The sequence below is a fragment of the Vitis vinifera genome, chromosome 4 (genome assembly GCF_030704535.1).
Source record: "Vitis vinifera cultivar Pinot Noir 40024 chromosome 4, ASM3070453v1".
NCBI lineage: Eukaryota > Viridiplantae > Streptophyta > Magnoliopsida > Vitales > Vitaceae > Vitis > Vitis vinifera.
The window spans coordinates 24,028,483-24,052,567 of record NC_081808.1 but is presented as its reverse complement, the minus strand read 5'-3'; the positions used below and the strand labels follow the sequence as shown (position 1 = coordinate 24,052,567).

The following is a 24,085-nucleotide window of genomic DNA, read 5'->3' as shown; positions in this document are numbered from 1 at the left end:
TCTTAACAAATTCAATATCTTGATCTTCATTAAGCAAGTAGTTTGAGAAAAGATTCAAAAAATCGAGTTAGGAGACATTTAGGAATTTTGTCCAAAATTGCTAGCCTAACTAAACATTCATAGATATGAAAAAATAAACCACTTACAATTCTAAAAAGACCAACACTCTCTCAACACAATAGATTTTATGCAATTTAGCAAGAATAAAATGAAATTGAGAAAGCATTGAGAAAGATAATTAAGAGATCTATTATGAAATATAATATATAGTTAGGGTTTTGCCTAAACCAAAACCCTCAATCCTCTTGCGGATTGTTTGTTCGACACCTTTTAAACTTCCACTTGCACCATCTATAGATGAAGCACACTTAGAACCAAAACCAAACATGATCATATAGTGCAAATTAATTATCAAGTTTTTAGAGGACTTTTTAGACTTTATCTTTGAGTCAATTCTATTTGTGCACCCTTCTATTTTTTTATAAACTATTTTTAAATAAAAGACCATGGAAATTTACAAATCACAGGGGCCCCACCTCCTTTGACCAAAATCCTTAATTACAATCTCCATCTTTTTCCCTTCATTTTCTTCACCATGCACCTTACCGTCCCCTTCTATTCTTGATCTTCTCATTTTCATTTTTCTCTAAATAATGAAAAAAAAAAAGATGAGAAATCAACATGGACTTACAACTAGGTAGCACTACCATAGCTGCACGATAATGCCAGCAACATCATGGTTGTTGCTATTTCATTTTCATCTTTTCTTTTTTAATTTTTTATTTGTTCAAAAAATGAATGTAAGAATGTGAAGGAGCATGAGAGTTCATACAGTAAAAGAAAATGGAGGTAGAGAAGATGAAGGGGAAAGTGATGGGTATTGATTAATCTTAGTGACTTAATGAGCCCTCTAGCACTTCTTTCCTTATAATTAAAAGTTTGGTTTGCATACCTAGAAGAATAAATAATTAACCATATGGTATATAATTAAATAAATGTAAAGATAGGAAGAGAGTTTTGTTGTGCTTACTTTTCCAATCAATTGTTAATGTGAAATCAAAATCTCCCTACTGGACTTTTGGAATGTAGACATTAATTTGAACTAAGAGAGAATTTGTCTACCCATGATGCGGAAGTAGAACAACCCCATTACCAAGGTACACAAAGTCTAATTGCCTCCACGGATCATATTCTTGACCTAGATAATAAGCATGAAGTATGAAGTGCCTCACAACTAGTTATATTCAATAGGCGTTGTTGAGGCCTTGCGTCAGGATGATCCACGTAGCTGCCAAATGGACGCACGCTTTCAATAAAGATTGAGTTCTGGTTCAGTTGTCCATGCAAAAGATGTCCGGATAGGGTGTCCGGACACACCCTCCGATGGTTTTGTCAGTCATGGCTAGAGAGATTAAGCAGTTGACCTTTTTCTAGGTATAGCAAGCTTACCTTCCTCTTTGTGTGAAGGTCCTTTTATATAGTGTCAGAAGCTCTGCCTCCCTCTTTAATGGTGGGGAGACTTTTTGGCTCGTCATGATGCCTCTAGGTGGTGGCAGGGCCATCATCACCCTACGAGCGGCTGTTAGAGATCGTGGGAGGTGACTTGCCATCATTCCTGTCCTTTCGCTCTACAGGCGACGGAACGTGGGCTGTGTCAGGCTGTCGGAATGACGTAGCAAGGCACGCTCACTTTAGTCAATGATCCGGACAACATATCCGGATAGGATATGCTATCGTCCGGATGTGACGTTCGCGAGTGCTGTGTGATTCTTCCTAAAGGAGTCCGGATAGGGGAGCGCGCCACGTGTCCTCTAAGGGGAGTTCGGATGGAGTTGCTCCGGACAGCGAGGCGCGCCACGTGTCATCAGGGGGAGGGGTCCCTACAGGCATGTACTAGATACTCTAATGCAATGACATCCTACTCATGTTATTTCCTCTTTGATGGGTATGGGAACAAGTATTGGAGATACCATTTTGATTAAAAAGGAACATGATACTTAAGAACAAGTAGAGATGAGAAAATGATCCCCACACCCATCTCATCGTGTTGGGATCCTCTTAGCCCATTCAAACCATGACAAGCATGCTCTCATCTTGAGATGGGTACAAGATAATTAATAAGGTTAGAATTAGGGTGGGTTGATTGTATTTATGATTAATCCAATCTCAACTCAAATAACAAAAAATAAAAATAAAAAATCAACTCGACCCCAACCTAACCCAACATGACCTTTAACTTAAGGTACTTAATCCAAGTTCAACTTAACTTCATTTCTTTAAATACTAATTGAATTTGAGTTTTTAGTATTGATCATGTTGCACAATTCAAAATCTATTTATAATATATATATTGTTTTAAAATTTTATATATATTTATATGAAAATTTAAATAATAAATAAGTCAAAATTTTAAAATAGGAACAAAAAACTAAAAATAAATTTATATATCTTTCTAAATAATGAAAAAATATATAATATATATAATATAATTTGATATTTTTCTTAAATATTTAAAAAAGAAAAATAATATTATTATATAGGATAATATACATCATAAATATTATAAAAACATTAAATTAGGTTTTGGTTAGGATCAGATCACCCCAACCTTGGTCCAACTCAAAATTAAGCTTAAGTTGAAAAAAACTAACCTAAACCTGAATCCAATATTGAAAATGATAGTCCAAAATTTTCCAAACGTTGCATTGCGTGTCAATATTATTATAATTAATGGGGGTCAATATTATTTAAATATGATAGCATCATGGAAAAGTAACAGTTCCAAACCTTCAATAATTGGACAACATCCGAATGAATTATCTTAGCTTTTTCTAAACCAATATGAAACCTCCAATATCTGCAGAGCAAGAGGATCTAACATTTTAGATTTGTGAAATCAAGTAAATAAAATCTCAAAACAGTGGTTCTTCAGTTTAATTGATGAACCAGAATCATATTATAGGCACTGTAATTCATTCCAAAGCAACCCCAAGACTGATGAAAATAGACTGGAGAGAGAGCCACGACCACGCAACTGTTTTTGGCGATCGGGCCAATTTCTATGGACTTTGAATACTTCCCGATCATAGAGAGACTCAAAGAATGAAATGTTGAAGATCAAACATTTCAGATTTGTGACATCTAGTAAAATTTCCAAAGTTGTTCTTTAGTCCGATGGCCCAGATTACACGCAGTTTAATCTATTCCAAGGCAGCGTTAATGATGAAAAGACTTACCAGAGAGCCACGTAAACCACGCAAAAGAGACTCAAGACTTCAACTCATCTACTCTTCTCATTTCTCCTACGCGTACAATCCAGCCCTTAAATTGCTTGGGTCTTTAACGCAAAAGATAGAGAGAAAGCTGCTCTTCTAAAAGCATGTTTTCGTCTTTGAAAAATCTGATACGATTATCAGACAACGCAATGAGGCATATGTTTGTATTTGGAAAACTTGGTTGGACTCGAGAATTTAGATATTTTTTTTGTGTCTAACAGCAATAACTAGATATCAAATCTTCCCATCAGGATATCCCCCTCAGGTTTAGTAGACAAAAGAAAAAGAAAAAAGAGAGTTCCTAGTTAATTTAAATGATTCGTAATTTATATATTCATGTCCCATGCATAGGCCAGATGTGACAAAAAGAGAGTTCCCAAGTAGTAGTTTAACAAAAAAACTAATCATAAAATACCTAGTAAAATAACAAAAATCCAAAAAAGTCTAAGAGAGAACCTACCAGTGAATCAAAGTCAAACGAAGAAACCATGTTGTATTCAGTTTCTATGGTTGATATACCAATGCTTCCTCTCTTCCTAAGACTATTAAAGAAAGTTCTTGCAAGTATCCAAGTATCCCTTCAGGCTAAGCATTTCATCTAGAAGTTGAGATGTTGGTACCATTTTGATATGGATTTTTATTTTTATTTTCAATCAGAAGTGAATTTTATTTGGAATCAAATATAAAACTTAGGATAAAAATATCAGTATTGACAAAAATATCATTAGCAAATATAGAAAAAAAAAATTTAACAAGATAACAATTTAAAAAGGATATGAAGGAAATTATTAATATAATATGGACATTTTAAATGGAACTTCAAAAATTGAAAAAACATGCAATATACTTCAAAAGTATATAATAAATTAGACAAAAGCCATGTGCTCGGACTTGTGAAGTTTCAAATTGGTACACAACCATATATGTGAGGATTTTTGATAACGGTTTAAAATTAATTTTTTAAAATACAATATATTAGAAAATATTTTCAAATTTATGGTACTTTTTGCTACAGTGTCTCTTGAAAAAAATATCTTTTACAATTTTTATATCAATGACATATATTAAAAAAAATTGAATTTATATTAAAAGTGTCTTTGGAAGAGATATCTTTTCACAATTTCATAAAATTGGATTTATTTTAAAGATGTTTATTTAAGAGACACTTTCTACAATTCCACAAAATTAAATTTATGTTAAACTTATCTTTTCAAGAGGTATCTTCCACAATTTTTATAGCAATCATCTATTGAAAAAAATTGAATTTATACTAAAAGTATTCCTTTAAGAGAAATATTTCATAATGTCATAAAATTAAATTCCTGAAAGGTGTTCAAAATTAAATTCAACATTTTGATTTTGTGAAATTTATAATTTAATTAATGAGAATATAATTGGCTATAAAAATTTGGAGAAATTTGCCCAAATTGTGTTTATTAAAAAAATTTAGGCTATTGCAATTTAATGTTATACTCTTATTCTATATTAACTTAAAAAAATTTGGAGAATATAATGTTATACCCTAGTACCTAACGGAATTCAGATAAAATATGTTAAGCTAATGTTAAATTGATTTTTTGTCACTAAATTGTGAGAACAAAATACAGACAAAGAACTCATATGATATCATTCTCTTTATTCACAAAATCAAAACAGCCCACCCATTCTAGGAAATAGGGTTATGCCACCATTTCAGAAGATAGCTTTCTGGGGAAGATCAAGCAGATCCAACATGTCAGATTTGTGATATCTGGTATAATCTCCAACAGTTGTTCTTCAGTTTGATGGCCCAGATGAATGAGCCACATTACATGCACTTTAATCTATTCCAGGGCAAAGAAAATGAGGAAAGGACTTACCAGGGAGCCACACCACGCTAAAGCGTTTGGCACCAAAAACTTTTCTTTGCATACTTTGACTTTGACTCATCCATTCTTCTCATTTCTCCTAGACGCGCAATCCAGGCCTTATTTACTTATTACCTCGACTGTTGGAGGGAAAGAGCGGAAACAGAAAAGATAGAGAAAGCTGATCTCTAATGGCTTCAACTACTTTACTGTTTCTTCTTCTCTCTGCATTTTGTGTTGCAGCAGAAGCCCAACAGAGAGGTTCTAATATAAGTCGAGGTTCTTCTCTAACACCCACTTCCAACTCTTTTTGGCTCTCACCCAACCGCCTATATGCCTTTGGATTCTACAAGCAGGGTGATGGCTATTATGTAGGAATTTTTCTTAACGGAATTCCCCAGAAAACTGTAGTGTGGACAGCCAACCGAGATGATCCCCCAGTCCCCAGCAACGTTACCTTGCACTTTACTAGCGAAGGCAGGCTCAGGTTGCAAACGCAAGCTCAGCAAAAGGAGATTGTCAATTCTGCTTCAGCTTCTTCTGCTTCCATGCTGGATTCGGGAAATTTCGTGCTCTATAATTCTGATGGGGACATGGTATGGCAGAGTTTTGATCTCCCAACCGATACCCTTTTACTAGGTCAACGTCTCTCGGCAGGGAAAGAGCTGTTTTCTATTGTGTCGGAAACTAACCCCTCAACTGGAATGTTTCGCCTGAAGATGCAACATGATGGGAACCTTGTGCAATACCCGGTGAAAACTCCAGACACGGAAACATATGCCTATTATGCAACAAATACGGGTGGAGTAGGAGATAATGTGACCCTACATCTTGATGGTGGAGGTCATCTTTACTTGGTCAATACTAATGGTTTCAATATAGTGAATATAACAGATGGAGGTTATGACAATGAAAACCTCTATCTTCTGAGAATCGATCCGGATGGGATCTTCAAACTGTACTCACATGATTTGGGTCAGAACGGCAGCTGGTCAATTTTATGGAGGTCTTCAAACGACAAGTGTGCTCCTAAGGGTCTATGCGGGGTTAATGGGTTTTGTGTTGTGCTTGATGACAGACGTGGCTGTGAATGTCTTCCTGGATTTGATTTTGTTGTTGCAAGCAACTGGAGTTTGGGCTGCATAAGAAATTTCCAAGAAGAAATTTGCAAAAGCAAGGATGGAAGTACCAAATTCACCATGTCAACATTGGAGAACACCTGGTGGGAAGATGCTTCCTACTCCGCTCTATCATTATCAACCCAAGAAGATTGTGAACAAGCCTGCTTGGAGGATTGTAACTGTGAAGCTGCCCTGTTTGAAGATGGAAGTTGCAAAAAGCAACGACTTCCTTTGCGATTTGGGAGAAGATCGCTAAGTGATTCAAACATACTCTTTGTGAAGGTGGGTTCCCCAGAAGTTTCACGACAAGGAAGCAAGAAAGAGCTTCGGACAAACATCCTAGTTATCAGTGTTTCATTAGCATCTTTTACTCTCATTATCTTGGCCATTTCTGGAGTTCTAATTCATAGAAAGAATCTATTGGCATACAAGAAGATCTCAGAGACTGGGAATGTAGGATTGACTGAAGACGTTGCTCTGCGATCATTTACCTACATGGAACTTGAGAAGGTTACCAACTGTTTTAAGGAAGAGATTGGTAAGGGAGCGTCTGGGACTGTTTATAAGGGAGCCATATCAAACGGCCAGAGGATTGTAGCAGTCAAGAAACAAGAGAAGGTGTTGGCTGAATGGCAAAGAGAATTTCAGAATGAATTAAAAGTACTTGGGAGAACACACCACAGGAATCTCGTCAGATTGCTGGGTTACTGCCTTGACGGGAGAAACAGGCTTTTGGTATATGAATACATGAGCAATGGCTCACTTGCAGATTTGCTCTTCACACCTGCAAAACAACCTTGCTGGGTTGAGAGAGTGAGAATTGCACTCAACGTAGCAAAAGGCGTTCTCTATCTTCATGAAGAGTGTGAGACACAGATCATACATTGTGATATTAAACCACAAAACATACTCATGGATGAGTATAGATGTGCAAAAATTTCTGACTTTGGATTAGCAAAGCTGCTGATGCATGACCAGACCAATACCTTTACCGGGATCAGAGGAACAAGGGGCTATGTTGCGCCTGAGTGGCATCGCAAACTGGCAGTGACAGTTAAAGCGGATGTATACAGCTATGGAATTGTGTTGTTGGAGACCATATGCTGTCGGAGGAATGTAGACTGGAGCCTCCCGGAAGAAGAAGCGATTCTTGAAGAGTGGGTCTACCATTGTTTAGAAGCTGGGGAGCTCGGTAAACTAGTGGGCGATGAAGAGGTGGACAAGAGACAATTGGAGAGGATGGTTAAAGTTGGTCTTTGGTGCATCCTGGACGAGCCATCGCTTCGTCCATCAATGAATAAGGTTCTCCTGATATTGGAAGGTACTGTAGACATCCCAGTACCCCCAAGTCCTGGTTCTTTTCTTTCTTCCATCTAGAGTCGGACAATGCATGTATGTTTTACTACTATTTTAGGGTATGGTGTTTGTGTATGTGATTAAACATAGTAATTGGTATCTTGCATTGTTGTTTTCCCACTTTCTTAGGTGCTTACAGGCTGCAGGCTTTGTTAAGAATTTCTCTGTAATAAAATTAAATATAAAGCTTTGGTTTGTCAATGAGAGGTCACAACACATATCTAACTTCAATACCATGCATGGTCAGAAACAGAATGTAAATTTCTGGATGCTCATGCACAAATTCACACATGGTTTTATCTGATGCAAGCCACTTACTTACAACTCAATATCTTATGCATCCTAATAACTTAACATCTGGCAAGATCCATGACCGGGTCCAAGGAAACTCAATGCCAGTTTTCTTAGTGAAGGTACCGCGTTAATTGCCGCATGAGATCACTCGAGGGTCTTAGCTTGTTGAGCACAAATACACGTGAATCAAGCAGAACTAGAAGAAATTCTTGATTACCAAGTACGAGAACATGCTTAATTGAGAGTCATCATGAAAGTTTAGTACTACAAAAGATGTTTTATTACGGAATGCAGAGAACAGCCATATAGAATGTAGGGCAGACTTACAAAAATAACCTGAAGCACACATGTAGAAGTGATGACGAAATAAGACCCTCTGATGAAAGAGCAACACACTCTTGGTATAGCGAATTATAAACTATTTATTTATAAACATAAATCCAAAAATGACTGCAATTAACAGTTGGATTCACAATTTTAGTCACTATGTATGACAAACAATACAAGTTATAGTCTCCTGAGAATCAGTAGGGTATATCAAATACACGCAAAGCAGATTAACACTCCACAACACCAGCATCCGTTTTGGCTGCAATGAGACAAGAAACAAGAACACATCTGTCATGCTAATGGATGGAAATCACAGGTCTCCTTTCTACATCAATGGCGTTTGGAAACTTTTTCCAAAGCATCAAAAACACCTTGTGAAGCTACCTCCTCCACAATCATAACCTTATCCCTCGATTTAGAACGGAACTAATAGACACCTCCCTTCTTTTCACTCCTATAACCTGTTAATAGAGAGAAAAATGAACTGCGTAAAATTTATCAGCATGGAGACCATTACTTTTTAAATCAAAGAACCATGCTGGGGAAGGAAAAGAACAAAGAGAAAAGCAATTAATCCAACCAAAAGAGAACGCAAAACATGTAAAATAAACAAAATTTTTGGACAAGAAAACCAAGAAAAAATCTTAGGTAACAATTGATGTACTCCACACTTCCTTTTCAGCATATGAACGTACATCTTACTATATTCATAGGAATGTATCTAGCTATGTTGTGAGGAAGAATAAAGGAACAATTGTGAAGGTGCTATCTATTTACACCTGTGAAGCAATCACCATAAGAGTTTGGTGTATCAACCTAATCTACTGGGTACCACCACCAAAGAAAAACCTACATTTTTTTCAAAAAAGAAACTTAAAGAAAAGATGACAAGAAAAAAAAAAAAAAAAGACAAGGAATATATCCTAATAACATTCTACGCTTGAGGCAGACTGAAGTGATAAAGGCATGGGGAGTGTTTATGGGAAATTGGTGCAAGTCCCAATGGACACAAAAATTTACCTATCAATATATATATATCTATCCCCATAATGCAAACAAATGATTCGGTATCATGGACCTATCAAACCATTCAAGCTATAAAAGTAAAACTTGGAAATAGGTAAATAAAGCTTCTAACCAATCTTGGGAAATAGCTCGTCTAAGGACATGTATCCAAAACAAATAAAAAAAAAAGGCCATTCTAAACAACCATGGGATTTCGGAAGTATTGAGTGGAGAATGAAAATATATTTATACAAACTTTTCAAAGCAATGTGCATGTAGTAATTTCTTCCTCCAATCCCATCAATAATAAGCCAATTCTTGTTTTTATTATTCTCTTCACAAAAATGTAAATTTGTCAAATCTCAATAACAGTCATCATCCTAATAATAGAAAGTTTGGTCCCAAGTATTTGGGTTGGCTTCATGAAAAATAACTCACTGTTACATTCCAAAAGGGTCATATCCTACATCCTTGCAAATTGCTTTTTATTCTACTACTTTTATTCAACTTTTCCTCCAACCCCATAGTTAAAACCTTCAAGCCCACTTTTGCTACCACCTCAAATTCCCTTGCTTTGGCTTCCAACAATGCTCTAATTAATTTCAAGTGCCATCTCTCCAAGTCATGTCACATCTGATCTATCATACTTTTAATTGGACAAAATTCCCTTATGCAATAATGAAATCCAAAAAGAAAAATAATAAATAAATAACATACTAATAACACAATAATTAAAAAAAATGGAATTCACTCCTATTCAAAATGTAAAACCCCTGTACCAGAATTTTCAGAATTTTCAGGAAGTGAGATTCTGGACAGGAGGTAAAAGGAGTTTTTTTTTCCAGTTTGTTAATATGGATGGTTGAGTTCTTGGGGGATGGATCTTTGTAATTATCCTGTTACCGAAATTGAATTCATTAAAGTTATTGAAGATTAATAGCAAATTTAAATGTTTACCAAAAGACTACTAAGCCTCAACTTGATTAATGGTTCTAAAATACCACTCAATTTCTTGATTTTTCTCACTAAACAAATGAGCTCAAAAAATTATACAACTTTCTACATCTACTCTATAACGAGTTAAAAAAATTATACAAATAATTAATAAACCATAACAAACTCAAATTATACAAAAATTACCAAAGTCCAAAACTATCTTAACACATAATAATAAATACCTACTGATATTTACCAAATTCTTCTCCTATGGAAACATATTCAAAATTGAATCTTCATCCCTTTTTTGTTTTTTGTTTTTTTAGGTATAGCATATAAAATTAACTATCAATCAAGATCCTTAATTGAAACATTCCAAAATTTTGAGAAACACTAGTTGTTCAAAACTATCATAATTTGTTGAATCTCCCTAATATTCATCAATCTATCCCATATTTTTACTTGGGTTATCATGATCCAAATGAGATAAAACTTAGATGGTTATTCCTTAAAGAGTTTAATATTTTATAAAAAATAATTAGGAGTATTACAGTGTTAGGTTTATATTAGTCTAACAATTACCTAGGAAGGGTAACGGTCAATTTTTACAAATTTTGACAATATGAATGCAAGAGACAAACATAACCAATAATAAGATGTTGAAATGTGAAGATAGAATGGAAGAAAAATTGCAAACAATGATTTATAGTCATTTGGCCCCATCCCAACTTAGGTCACTGTTCTCTTACTTCAATCCTAAGCTTCATGTTTCTCTATACCAAAGCTTCCAAACCAAACATTCTAGCCTTCTATACTTAGATTCTCAATACCAAGCCTTCTATACTTAGATTCTCAATACCAAGGGACCATCTACAAACATTGAGAGGTGTCATACTCTTGAACAATTCTTTAAGTGATACTTCACACTTGGGAATTGCTAAGTGATCTCTCTCACTTGGATTTTTCCCTCACAAGGATTACCAAGAAATGAATTGCTCAATACAAATTCTTGTTTTACAATTTTAGCTCAAGGAATACAAGGAAACTAGGATAAAGGATGTAATAAATGAATATACAAAATTTTGGCTCAAAGTGCACTCAAAATACTCTAAAAGACCCAAAAAGTATTTCAACAATGATTCAGAAATCTCCTCTATACAATACATGACACATGCAACTTTTAAATAGGAGTTGGAGGCCTGAACTAGTCATTAAGCACAGTTAGGTTTGATTGATTAACTTTTCAATCCATCAATTGCTTTTCATTTGAAATAAAAAAAAAGGATTGCACTGAACCATTAAAGCACAAGCATCAATTGATGGAGCATCAAGTTTGACCATTTGCTCAACTAGTTGAGGTTTAAGCCTTAATTGATGGCTACTATCCTCTAAGCCATTTTTATCTAAGTCCACCTTGGATCAATTGACATAGAGATTGGCTAGTTCCCTTGAATTTTGAGATTTTTTAAAAGACACTCAAGTTTAAGTGCAAAATTATGAGGGAAGCGGCTTATGAACTCCTTAACTTTTTGAAAAGATTTTAAAACATGAATTGCATTAATCAAATGAGGTTTTTTTTTAGAAAGATACTTCATCCAATTTTGAAAATATTTAATGAAAGCTTGAGTCCAATTGAATGATTTTTGGTGCTTTAAATAGATGATATACAATCCTAACCTAATGTACCCACCATCTTACATAAACATCCTAAAGATGGACTTGATATACCTTTTCTTGATTCTCCCTAATATTTCTACTTTTACTTTATGTATCTTTTTCTTGATAGCTCCAAGGAGATATCTTTGTCTATCACACTCAAATGTAAAACATTAGATTCAATTTTTTTGTTATCATTAAAATAATAAACTAACCAAACCTTAGTGTCATATAATATCTTTCTAAAAAATTTCAGAATTTGAGAAACATGATTAGTCCAAAATTGTCTTGGCTAACCTGTCACGGATGTTTCCTAATTTATTAAAATTTTTTACTATGGGACTGATATTTTCCAAATTAACAAAACTTAGTTGGTACAACTTGTTACCGAGTCTACTATTTATAAAAATAATTTGGGGTCTTAATATCTTTTCAAAAAATCCTAAAAAAGTGAAGAACACTGCTTGCTCAAAATAACAAAAATAGGATATTCCTCTTCACGAGAATTTTCTTCTTTTCATAAAGTTATCTTCATAGCAACTCAAATCTATTGCATTAGAGATTATTGACCTTCGATTTGGGTCCTGCAAATGTTGCAATAACTCAAGTCAAAATCTCCTTGAGTTAAGAACACCATACGAGTTCCTTCTCAAACACTTTCAATAAATATATATGAATAAAGACTTGGAATCCAATATTTTTATTCTCATTTTCTAGGCTATCAAAAAGCTCATAATTTGAGGGGGCAAAAAAAAGGTTGTAGCCTTTTCATTGTGCCACTATTATAAGTAATGAGAATACTCACGAGTAGGCATATATATTTGGACATTAAAAACATTCTGTATGTTAACGTTTTCCTTTACTTTAAAGGCAACCAAATTATTGGTAAACTAAAAGAAAATGGTTAAAAATTATAAAATTTTATTAACTGCATTATCTCAACCAAATTTAGGGGGAAAAAAACTATGTTGTAAATGGAAATTATATCTGATTTTTTAAAAATGGAAACGATTTTCTTAATCGTAAGATTACTCACATAGCGGAAGAAAGTTTTCTCTACATATCTTTTAACCCTTGCTCTCTTCGTACACCCTTTAGAAGTCTTATCACCAAAATTAAGAAGAGAGAGAGAAGTTGAAATAGAAGAATAGAAGAAATTGCAATTTTTCCCTCCAATTTAACATTGTATACTTTTTGAGTGCCTTGTAAATTTACTACTGATCTCTCCTTATCTTTATAGGGTGCCAAAAGTGTCACTAGCTAATGAAAGAATAATAATAATACTCTTAAAATCTCTGTACTCCTCTCTACGTGTCAAGTGTCCCCTAAAATTACTTTCTTTAAATTAACTAACTATTCTCATTTATTTCCTAGTTATTTTTAATCACTTGAATTAATTATAGGTGTTGAATATTTTGAATTTAAGAAATTTATGATTTAAGGAGAATATAACTTGCTATAAAAATTTGGAGAAATTTCCCCAAATTGTTTTTGTTAAAAAAACAATTAGGTCATTACAATTTAATGTTATACTTATATTCAATATTAACTTTTCTTTAAAATATGTTTTTGGTTATTGCTTTATCTCCATGTTTTGTTACAAATCCTTGCTAATTTAATTAAAATACTTATTTTAATATTATTTAACTCTTACTCTTATGTTTGCCATAATTTACCATCTCTACTTAATGCCAAATAGTAATTCAAAAGTCATTTCCACATGTTTTGGATAATTAACATTTTTTACAAATGTTATTTGATTTTATTTCAATGTTGTAAAAAAAAATATCACTAAGTTCTATTGATTAAATGTCTATATCATCATATCTAACTACATCTTATTAACCAACTTTATTTATATATAAGCAATTCAAATTATTACTATGATTTTTTTCATTGGGCAAAAGTTGTTATTGTTATTTGCCTATCATTGTTGTAAATCAATCATGCTAGTTCATTATTTTTTTTTACTTCCTTAATTATTTTAAAATTATTAGGGATTTTTAATTATTATATTTATAATTTTTTAAATTGCATTAACAACTTTTAATCAAAAATTGAAAAAAAAATCCTACTTAAAATCTAGGATGTTACATGAAATCTAGCACACAAACACTATTAAATATAATATTGGGTCTACCAATGATAAAATCAAATGATGAGCCCATTATGCCTAGTAGAGTTAATGGGATCACCTTGCATATCCTACTTAAGTTTAATGAATGAATTTATTGGTATTTGCATCTTTCATCTTAAGTATATTGAATAAGATTCTCATATGATTCGTTTGGTTGAAAAAGATTTTTTTATTTTTTACTTTTTATTTTTATTTTTAAGTTTTTAATTTTTATTTTTTCATTTGTTTGTTTGAGTTCATCCATCTAATTAGGATGTGCAAGTACATCCATTGCCTTTACTAGGCATACTTATATCATGTTGGTCGATAAAAAATATGAATTTAAAAAACTAATTAAAAAATCATTACTAAAAAAATAAGATGGTTGTTTAACATATCTATATATATATATATATATATATATATATTCATTTATATAATCATTCAAAAATACACTTCTAAAGTAATGTGAAAAAAAAAATCAGAATATGCTTATCAATTAAAGATCGTCCATACTACTTAAAGAAAAATAAATCTTACTATATTATTTGAATTAAGAGAAGTATATGAATCTAATGCTAAAACTAAAAAACTGAAGGATTCAATAAAAAAATAAAATATAAAATATCAAATGATTCACAAATGTTCAATCTATGAGTTGTACAAAATATTTATTAATTGAAATAAAATAAAATATTTAAGTGATAAATAAACCGAACGAGGAATATATATATATATATATGTATATATATATATATGTACGTGTGTATGTATGTATATATATTTTAAAATTGAATATGTATCGAGTCATTTCAACTTCTAGAAACACTTGAAGTCCATCTAATTTTCTTTCCATTTAAATTAAGGTGGAAAATTCTCAAAAACTAATTTTCTAAAATTCAAGAAATGATCTCAAAATCTATTCAATATTTTCATAAGAAGTCAAAACTTCAAACCCTTCTTCCTCGTCATATGATGCGGTCCTTAGTCATCATGACATTGGTTCAAAGGGCATTTATCTCAATTTTTTTAAGGAAATTCTAGTTTAATTTTTTTTAGCTCACTAATACGTAACGAAATTCGGATAAAATATGTAAATCAATGTCAAATTTAATTTTTGTCACTAAATTGTGAATATATATAAAGAACTCATCTGATAGAGTTAGGCTCAACTTTATATTATTATTAGTATCACTCTCTTATGTGCTGTTGAGTTACACTAGATTTAAAGAAATATAATTTTATATCATTATTAGTGTCACGGTCATAGAGCTTCTAAACCAAATATGCAGCTCTTGGAAAATGGCTGCCGTAATAATGAATCAAATTAGAAATAATATAGGTAAGCCGTGTCAAATTAGAATTAAAGACCTCACTCCTTTGCCCTTTCCTTATCAAAGTTTGGCTTACATTCAAATATAAAATATAAAATAAATAAATAAAATGAAAAAGACAAGAGGGAGGGAGGATTAATTATTGTTCTTTAATCTAGTTGTTACATCATTCTTTTTATTCACCAAATCAACAGCCCACACTCATTCTGGGAAATAGGGTTAGGCCACCATTTGAGAAGAAAGCTTTCTGGGGAAGATCTTCAGATTTGTGAAATCTAGTATGAGCTCCAACAGTTGTTCTTCAGTTTGATGGCCCACATGAATTAACCACATTACATGCAGTGTCATCTACTCCAAGACAAAGAAAATGAGGAAAGGGCTTACCCCACGCTCATGCTTTTGGAACTAAAGACTTTTCTTTGCATACTTTTCCATCCAAAATAGACCAAAGTCTTTGACACATCTGCTCCTCATTTCTCCTATACGCGCAATCCTGCCCTTATTTACTTGTTACCTCGACTGTTGTAGGGAAAGGGCCGAAACAGAAAAGATAGAGAAAGCTTATCTCTAATGGCTTCAACTACTTTACTGTTTCTTCTTCTCTCTGCATTTTGTGTTGCAGCAGTAGCCCAGCAAAGAGGTTCTAATATAAGTCGAGGTTCTTCTCTAACACCCACTTCCAACTCCTTTTGGCTGTCACCCAACCGCCTATATGCCTTTGGATTCTACAAGCAGGGTAATGGCTATTATCTAGGAATTTTTCTCATCGGAATTCCCCAGAAAACTGTAGTGTGGACAGCCAACCGAGATGATCCCCCAGTCCCCAGCACCGCTACCTTGCACTTTACTAGTGAAGGCAGGCTCAGGTTGCAAACGCAGGGTCAGCAAAAGGAGATTGCCAATTCTGCTTCAGCTTCTTCTGCTTCCATGCTGGATTCGGGAAATTTCGTGCTCTACAATTCTGATGGGGACATCGTATGGCAGAGTTTTGATCTCCAAACTGATACCCTTTTACCAGGTCAACGTCTCTCGGCAGGGAAAGAGCTGTTTTCTAGTGTGTCGGAAACTAACCCCTCAACTGGAATGTTTCGCCTGAAGATGCAAAATAATGGGAACCTTGTGCAATACCCGGTGAAAACTCCAGACGCGCCAACATATGCTTATTATACATCAGAGACAGGTGGAGTAGGAGATAATGTGACCCTACTTCTTGATGGTGGAGGTCATCTTTACTTGCTCAATACTAATGGCTCCAATATATTGAATATAACAGATGGAGGTTATGACAATGAAAACCTCCATCTTCTGAAAATCGATCCGGATGGGATCTTCAAACTGTACTCACATGATTCGGGTCAGAACGGCAGCTGGTCAATTTTATGGAGGTCTTCAAACGACAAGTGTGCTCCTAAGGGTCTATGCGGGGTTAATGGGTTTTGTATTCTGCTTGATGAGAGGCCTGACTGTAAGTGTCTTCCTGGATTTTATTTTGTTGTGGAAAGCAACTGGAGTTCGGGCTGCATAAGAAATTTCAAAGAAGAAATTTGCAAAAGCAATGATGGAAGAACCAAATACACCATGTCAACATTGGAGAACACCAGGTGGGAAGAGGCTTCCTACTCCAATCTATCAGTACCAACCCAAGAAGATTGTGAACAAGCCTGCTTGGAGGACTGTAACTGTGAAGCTGCCCTGTTTGAGGATGGAAGTTGCAAAAAACAACGACTTCCTTTGCGATTTGGGAGAAGATCGCTAGGTGATTCAAACATACTCTTTGTGAAGATGGGTTCCCCAGAAGTTTCTCCACATGGAAGCAAGAAAGAGCTCCGGACGGACATCCTAGTTATCAGTGTTTCATTAGCATCTTTTGCACTCATTATCTTGGCCATATCTGGAGTTCTAATTCGTAGAAAGAATCTATGGGCATACAAGAAGATCTCAGAGACTGGGAATGTTGGATTGACTGAAGACGTTGCTCTGCGATCATTTACCTACATGGAACTTGAGAAGGTTACCGACGGTTTTAAGGAAGAGATTGGTAAGGGAGCTTCTGGGACTGTTTATAAGGGAGCCATATCAAACGGCCGGAGGATTGTAGCAGTCAAGAAACTAGCGAAGGAGTTGGCTGAAGGGCAAAGAGAATTTCAAAATGAATTAAAAGTAATTGGGAGAACACACCACAGGAATCTCGTCAGATTGCTAGGTTACTGCCTTGACGGTCAAAACAAGCTTTTGGTATATCAATACATGAGCAATGGATCACTTGCAGATTTGCTCTTCACACCTGGAAAACAACCTCGCTGGATTGAGAGAATGGGAATTGCTCTCAACGTAGCAAGAGGCATTCTCTATCTGCATGAAGAGTGTGAGACACAGATAATACATTTGTGATATTAAACCGCAAAACATACTCATGGATGAGTATAGGTGTGCAAAAATTTCTGACTTTGGATTAGCAAAGCTGCTGATGCATGACCAGACCAATACATCTACCGGGATCAGAGGAACAAGGGGCTATGTTGCTCCTGAGTGGCATCGCAAACAGCCAGTGTCGGTTAAAGCAGATGTTTACAGCTATGGAATTGTGTTGTTGGAGACCATATGTTGTCGGAGGAATGTAGACTGGAGCCTCCCGGAAGAAGAAGTCATTCTTGAAGAATGGGTCTACCAATGTTTCGAAGCTGGTCAGCTTGGTAAACTAGTGGGCGATGAAGAGGTGGACAGGAGACAATTGGATAGGATGGTTAAAGTTGGTCTTTGGTGCATCCTGGACGAGCCATCGCTTCGTCCATCAATGAAGAAGGTCCTCATGATGTTGGGAGGTACTGTAGACATCCCAGTACCTCCAAGTCCTGGTTCTTTTCTTTCTTCCATCTAGAGTCGGACAATGCATGTTTGTTTTACTACTATTTCAGGGTATGGTGTTTGTGTATGTGACTAAACATAGTAATTGGTATCTTGCACTTTTGTTTTCCCTCCTTAGGTGCTTGCTGGCTTCAGCTTGTGTTTAGAATTTCTCCGCAATTACGTTAAAAGTAAAGCTGTGGTTTGTTCAATGAGAGTACACAACATGTATCTAACTTCAATACCATGCATGGTCAGAAACAGAATGCAAATTTCTGGATGCTCATGCACAAGTTCACACATGGTTTTATCTGTTGCATGTCAATTCCTTACAACTCAATATCTTATGCCTCCTAATAACTTAACATCTGGCCAGATCCATGGCTCGGTCCGAGGACACTCAATACCAGTTTTCTTAGTGAAGGTCTTAGCTTGTTGAACACAAATACATGTAAATCAAGCAGAAATAAAAGAAATTCTTGATTACCAAGTGCGCGAGCATGCTTAATTGGGAGTCATGAAAGTTTAGTACTACAAAAGATGGTTTACTAGGGAATGCAGGGAGCAGCCATATAGAATGTAGGGCAGACTTACAAAAATATCCGTAAGTATAAATGTAGAAGTGAGGAAGAAATAAGACCGTCTGATGAAAGAGTAACACACTCTCGGTATAGCGAATTATAACCCATTCGATTATAAATATAAATCCAAAAATGACTGGAATTAACCGTTGGATTCATAATTTTAGTCACTATGTATGACGAACAATACAAGTTATAATCTCCTGAGAATCAGTAGGGTATATCAAATGCTGGTAAAACAGATTAATACTCCACAACATCAGCCTCAATTTGGCTGCAATGAGATAAGAAACAAGAACTCCTGTGTCATGCTAATGGATGGACATCACAGGTTTCCTTTCTACATCAATGGCACTTGGAAACTTTGTCCAAAGCACAAAAACACCCTGTAAAGTTACCTCCTCCACAATCACAACCTTATCCCTTGATTTAGAACCAGAACTAATTGACATCTGTCTTCTTTTCACTCCTATAATCTGTTAACGGAGAAAAAATGAACTCTGTAAAATTTACCAGCATGGAGAACATTACTTTTTAAATAAACAAACTATGCTGAGGAAGGATATAAAAAATAAAAAAAAATAAAAAAGAAAAAGAAAAAAGAGGAAAGAAAAATGACAAGGAATATATCCTAATAACATTCTACCCTTGAGGCCTGACTCAAGTGGTAAAGAGATGGGGGTGTTTATGGGAGATTGGGGCAAAATAGGCACAAAAATTTACCTATAACATATATATATATATATATATATATCCCGATAACATTCTATAATCAAAATAGGAAAGCACCCCTTAGTGCAAACAAATGATTCAGTATCATGCACCTATCAAACCATTCAAGTTATAAAAGACTAACTTGGAAATAGGTAAAGCTTCTAACCAATCTTGAGAAGTAGCTTTTCTAAGGACATGCATCCAAAACAAAGTAGAAAAAAAGGCATTCTAAACAACCATGGGTTTTCAGAACTATTGAATAGAGAATGAAAATATATTTACTCAAACTTTTCAAAGCAATGTGCATGCAATAATTTTTTCCTCCAATCCCATCAATTATAAGCCAATTCTTGTTTTTATTATTCTCTTCACAAAAATGTAAATTTGTCAATCTCAATAACAGTCATCATCCTAATAATAGAAAGTTTGGTCCCAAGTATTTGGGTTGGCTTCATGAAAAATAACTCACTGTTACATTCCAAAAGGGTCATATCCTACACCCTTGCAAATTGCTTTTTATTCTACTACTTTTATTCAACTTTTCCTCCAACCCCATAGTTAAAACCTTCAAGCCCACTTTTGCTACCACCTCAAATTCCCTTGCTTTCCAACAATGCTCTAATTAATTTCAAGTGCCATCTCTCCAAGTCATGTCACATCTGATCTATCATACTTTTAAAAGTCGGGATAGCCTCAAAACATTGTTTGGACAAAATTCCCCTATGCAATAATGAAATCCAAAAAGAAAAATAATAAGTAAATAACATACAGATAACCCAAAAATTTTAAAAATGGAATTCACTCCTATTCAAAATGTCAAACCATCCTGTACCAGAATTTCCAGATTTTTCAGGAAGTGAGATTCCAGACAAGAAGTAAAAGGAGTTTTTGTTGCAATCTATTAATATAGATGGTTGAGTTCTTGGGGGATGGACGGATGTCTTTCTTGAATTTTAACTTTTCTTTGTAATTATCCTGTTACCCTAGGGTGTTTTTTTTCCTGTTTCCTTCTATTGATGCTACTGACACACTTCCCATGTACTTGGGTTACAACCCCTTTTGGGGTTTCACTTACCAATATTTCTTAAATATTTTTAGCATCCTATGAGCAACTATCTAGTAATTCCAAAAAAGTTTAAGAGCTACCAGTAAATGGAGAAGTCATTTTCACAAGGCATAGAACAGTTGATAATTGTTATGCAATAAACCTAACTCTAAAACATCTCTAGTGTGCAGTAGGGCAAAACTTGATATAATTGAACTTTGGCACAGAAGGTTAGGTCACATAAATTATAGGGATCTTGTCCACATAGTGAATAATGATAGAGTTAGAGGAATTGATGAGTTAATGTGGCTAGCTCAAACCTATTTGTGGTGAGTGCATGAAAGGTAAACAAGTGAAATGTACATACAAAAGAATTCAAGAAATCAACACACTAGACCTTTAGACCTTCTTCATATGGATCTTATGGGTCTTATGCATACTGAAAATAGAGGTAGGAAAAGATATGTCCTAGTTATAGTTGATGGTTTTTACAGGTATTCCTTCACGTGTTTCTTTAGGCAAAAATCCGAGGCCTTTGAACACTTGAACCCTTTATGAACTAGAATTTAGGTTGAAATAGGTCGTCCAATTGTAAGAATTAGGAGTGATAAGGGAAGAGAATTTGACAATATTGACGTTGATCTCTTTTGTGATTCAAAGGGAATTAAACATGAGTACTCATATCCTAGAACTCCTTAGTAGAATGAAGTTATTGAAAGGAAAAATAGAGTCATTCAAGAAATGGCTAGAGTCATGCTACACACAGACGATACATCCATGCAATTTTGGGCTAAAGCGATTAGATATTGCATGTTACATTGCCAATAGTTTCTTAGGCCATGAACAAAGTAGACCTCTTATAAATTATGGATTGGGAGAAAACCTAACCTTAAGTACTTTAGGACATTTGGCAATGAGTGTTACATACTCAGGAATGGAGAAAACCTAGGCAAATTCGATTCAAAATCCAATTTAGGTATTTTTTTTCTAGGGATTCCAATAAGGGTAAAGCCTATAAGGTTTATAATCAAATTCACAAGTTATCTAGAAATCTTTAAATGTGGTCATTAATGACACTGGGTATGATAAGGATATAATTGACAATGAAAATTTTACCCTGGAATCAAATGGGGATAACTCTGAAAATGAGGATAGCCTAGAAAACCATCATGAAGAAACAATAGAGCCCAACAAGGATAAGAATGCACTTCAAGTTGATAAATTTGATGAAATTATAAACCTAAATTAAGAATACCTAAGAATTACCCTATATCAAATGTTAAAGGCAACTTAGATGAATCCATGGTTACAAGGAGACAATCAAGACTAAATTAGATAAGCTTTAGATAAGCTTTATATGTTATACCTCCCAATTGGAGTTTGAGAATGTGGAGGAAGCCTTGGAAGATGAATCTTGGACTACCACACTATAGGAATAACTAAATCAATTCATAAGGAATGATGTGTGGTACTTAATCCCTAGGCCTAAAGATAAGCATGTGATGGGTACTAAATGGATATTTAAGAATAAATAAGATGAAAATGGGGTCATTATGAGAAAAAAAGCTAGGCTAGTAGCCCAACGATACTCTCAAATAGAGGGGACTGATTTTGAGAAAACTTTTGCTCATGTTTCTTGGTTAGAGTCAATTAGAATACTTCTAGCTTGCATGTTTCTTGAGGATGAAACGTTTCCAAATGGATGTTAAGAGTATGTTTCTAAATGTAGAAGTTTATGTTGAGCAACCTAAGGGTTTCGAGGATCCAAAATTCCCTAATCATGTTTATAGGTTAAAAAAAGACTTCTATTGTTTAAAATTAACAAGCTCCTAGAACTTGGTATGAGAGGTTTACTGCTTATCTTTTGAGAAAGATTTTGAGAGAGGGGGAGTTGATAGAACTTTATTTATCCATAGGTCTAAATTTGAGTTATTAGTGACCCAAATTTATGTTAATGATATTGTTTTTGGAGCCATCTCTAGTAACCTTGCCCTTAGCTTTGTTAAAGAAATGAAATCTAAATTTGAGATGAGTATGGTAAGTGAACTAAATTGCTTCCTAGGATTACAAATTAGACAACTAAAAGATGACATCTTTCTTTCATTGTCTAAATATGCTAGGGAGTTAGTAAAGAAATTTGGTCTTGAATCTACAAAGCACTCTAGGACATCTATGAGCACTACCACCAAGCTTAGCAAGGACACATCTAGAAAAAATGTAGAGCAAAAGCTCTATAGAAGCATGGTAGGAAGTTTCTTATACCTTAATGTGAGTCGTCTAGGCATATCCTTTAGTGTTGGAGCTTGTGCTAGGTACCAAGCAAACCCCAAAAAGTCGCTTAACTTCAGTTAAAAGGATTAAATGTTATATTAGTGGGACTTTAGACTATGGACTATGGTATCCTTATGATTCTTCTCCTACTATTGCTGGATATTTTGATGCTAATTGGGTTGGAAATGTAGAAGATAAGAAAAACATTTCAGGTGCTTGTTTTTTTTCATTTGTGATTGTCTCATGGCTTGGTTGAGTAAGAAACAAAATTTGATATCCTTATACATTGTTGAAGCATAGTATATATATTGTTGTTGGGATGTGGACCCGTATTTTTCTCGTGTGTCCCTACACGACAACGGGACTCGCTTTCTTAGTGAAAATTTGATTTTTATAAAATTGGAGTTGACACTTATTTTTATTTTTATTTTTAAGAAAAAAAATAAAATAAGAAATAAATACCTTGAGAGTGACTCCATATTTTTGGAAAAACGCATCTTTGAAAACCTGTGTCTAAGTATGGAGGTTAGGTTACCTATTGAGAAAGTACCATAAATGTAACATACTTCTAAGCCTTGAAAACAAGTCTCTATTGACTAGGTTGAGGCAAACATGATAATTGATTAATAAATCAAGGATACCAAAAATAGCAAAAGTGATTATGTCTAAAGCCTAACAACATGTTACTAAAACAATCATACCAAAGAAAATAAGCACATAGGACGAGAGGATTGCATACCTTAGCTATAACTCAAAGCACTTTCATGAAAACATTAAAGTTAGTTTGACAATATAATACAAGATACAACATGCATTCTATCTCATTCAAGTAATCAAACACTAACTAGAATATGACAAAGCAATATCATATGAGGTTGTTCTCACACAAAGTATGCATATTTACATAGCTAAAGAGGTAAAGGATGCAAGGAACGTACTTGAATAACACTTCAAGACTTACAGTGCGCTTGCATAAAGCCAAAAGGGATCAAACAATTATAATAAAAAATAAATATGATACTAAATCCTAATATAAATGACATATATGCAACTTAAATGAGATGAAAAGAACTTAATGAGATTGAACATTAAGAAAAATCTAAACTCAAGAATGTATATTTCATGCATACAATCACATAGCAAGTTCTCACACATTATCAAAAATTAGTTTAGGAGTTTAAAGAAATGTCAACTATTACATAGGACAAGCATACAACCCATTGGTAAAGTTAAACCAATGAACATGAGAGTCAAAAATACCAAAATTAAGGACTAAAACAAAGCATGCAACAAGTGGTCAAAACAGTCGGTTTCAATAGAAAAATCCTAAATAAATACCTAGGAGTAATATTTCATCATG

The 24,085-nt window shown here is 34.2% G+C and overlaps 1 protein-coding gene and 1 pseudogene across 1 annotated transcript; both read left to right on the top strand.

Annotated features, from left to right (window-relative positions):
• The first annotated feature begins 5,313 nt into the window (after positions 1-5,313).
• On the top strand, positions 5,314-7,736 carry LOC100248793 (G-type lectin S-receptor-like serine/threonine-protein kinase LECRK3). Its single transcript, XM_002275579.4, has one exon. It carries the CDS (start codon positions 5,314-5,316, stop codon positions 7,618-7,620), a length of 2,307 nt encoding a protein of 768 aa, XP_002275615.1. The 3' UTR covers positions 7,621-7,736.
• A 7,576-nt stretch (positions 7,737-15,312) lies between these two features.
• On the top strand, positions 15,313-21,298 carry LOC100243657 (G-type lectin S-receptor-like serine/threonine-protein kinase LECRK3; annotated as a pseudogene).
• The last annotated feature ends 2,787 nt before the right edge of the window (positions 21,299-24,085 follow it).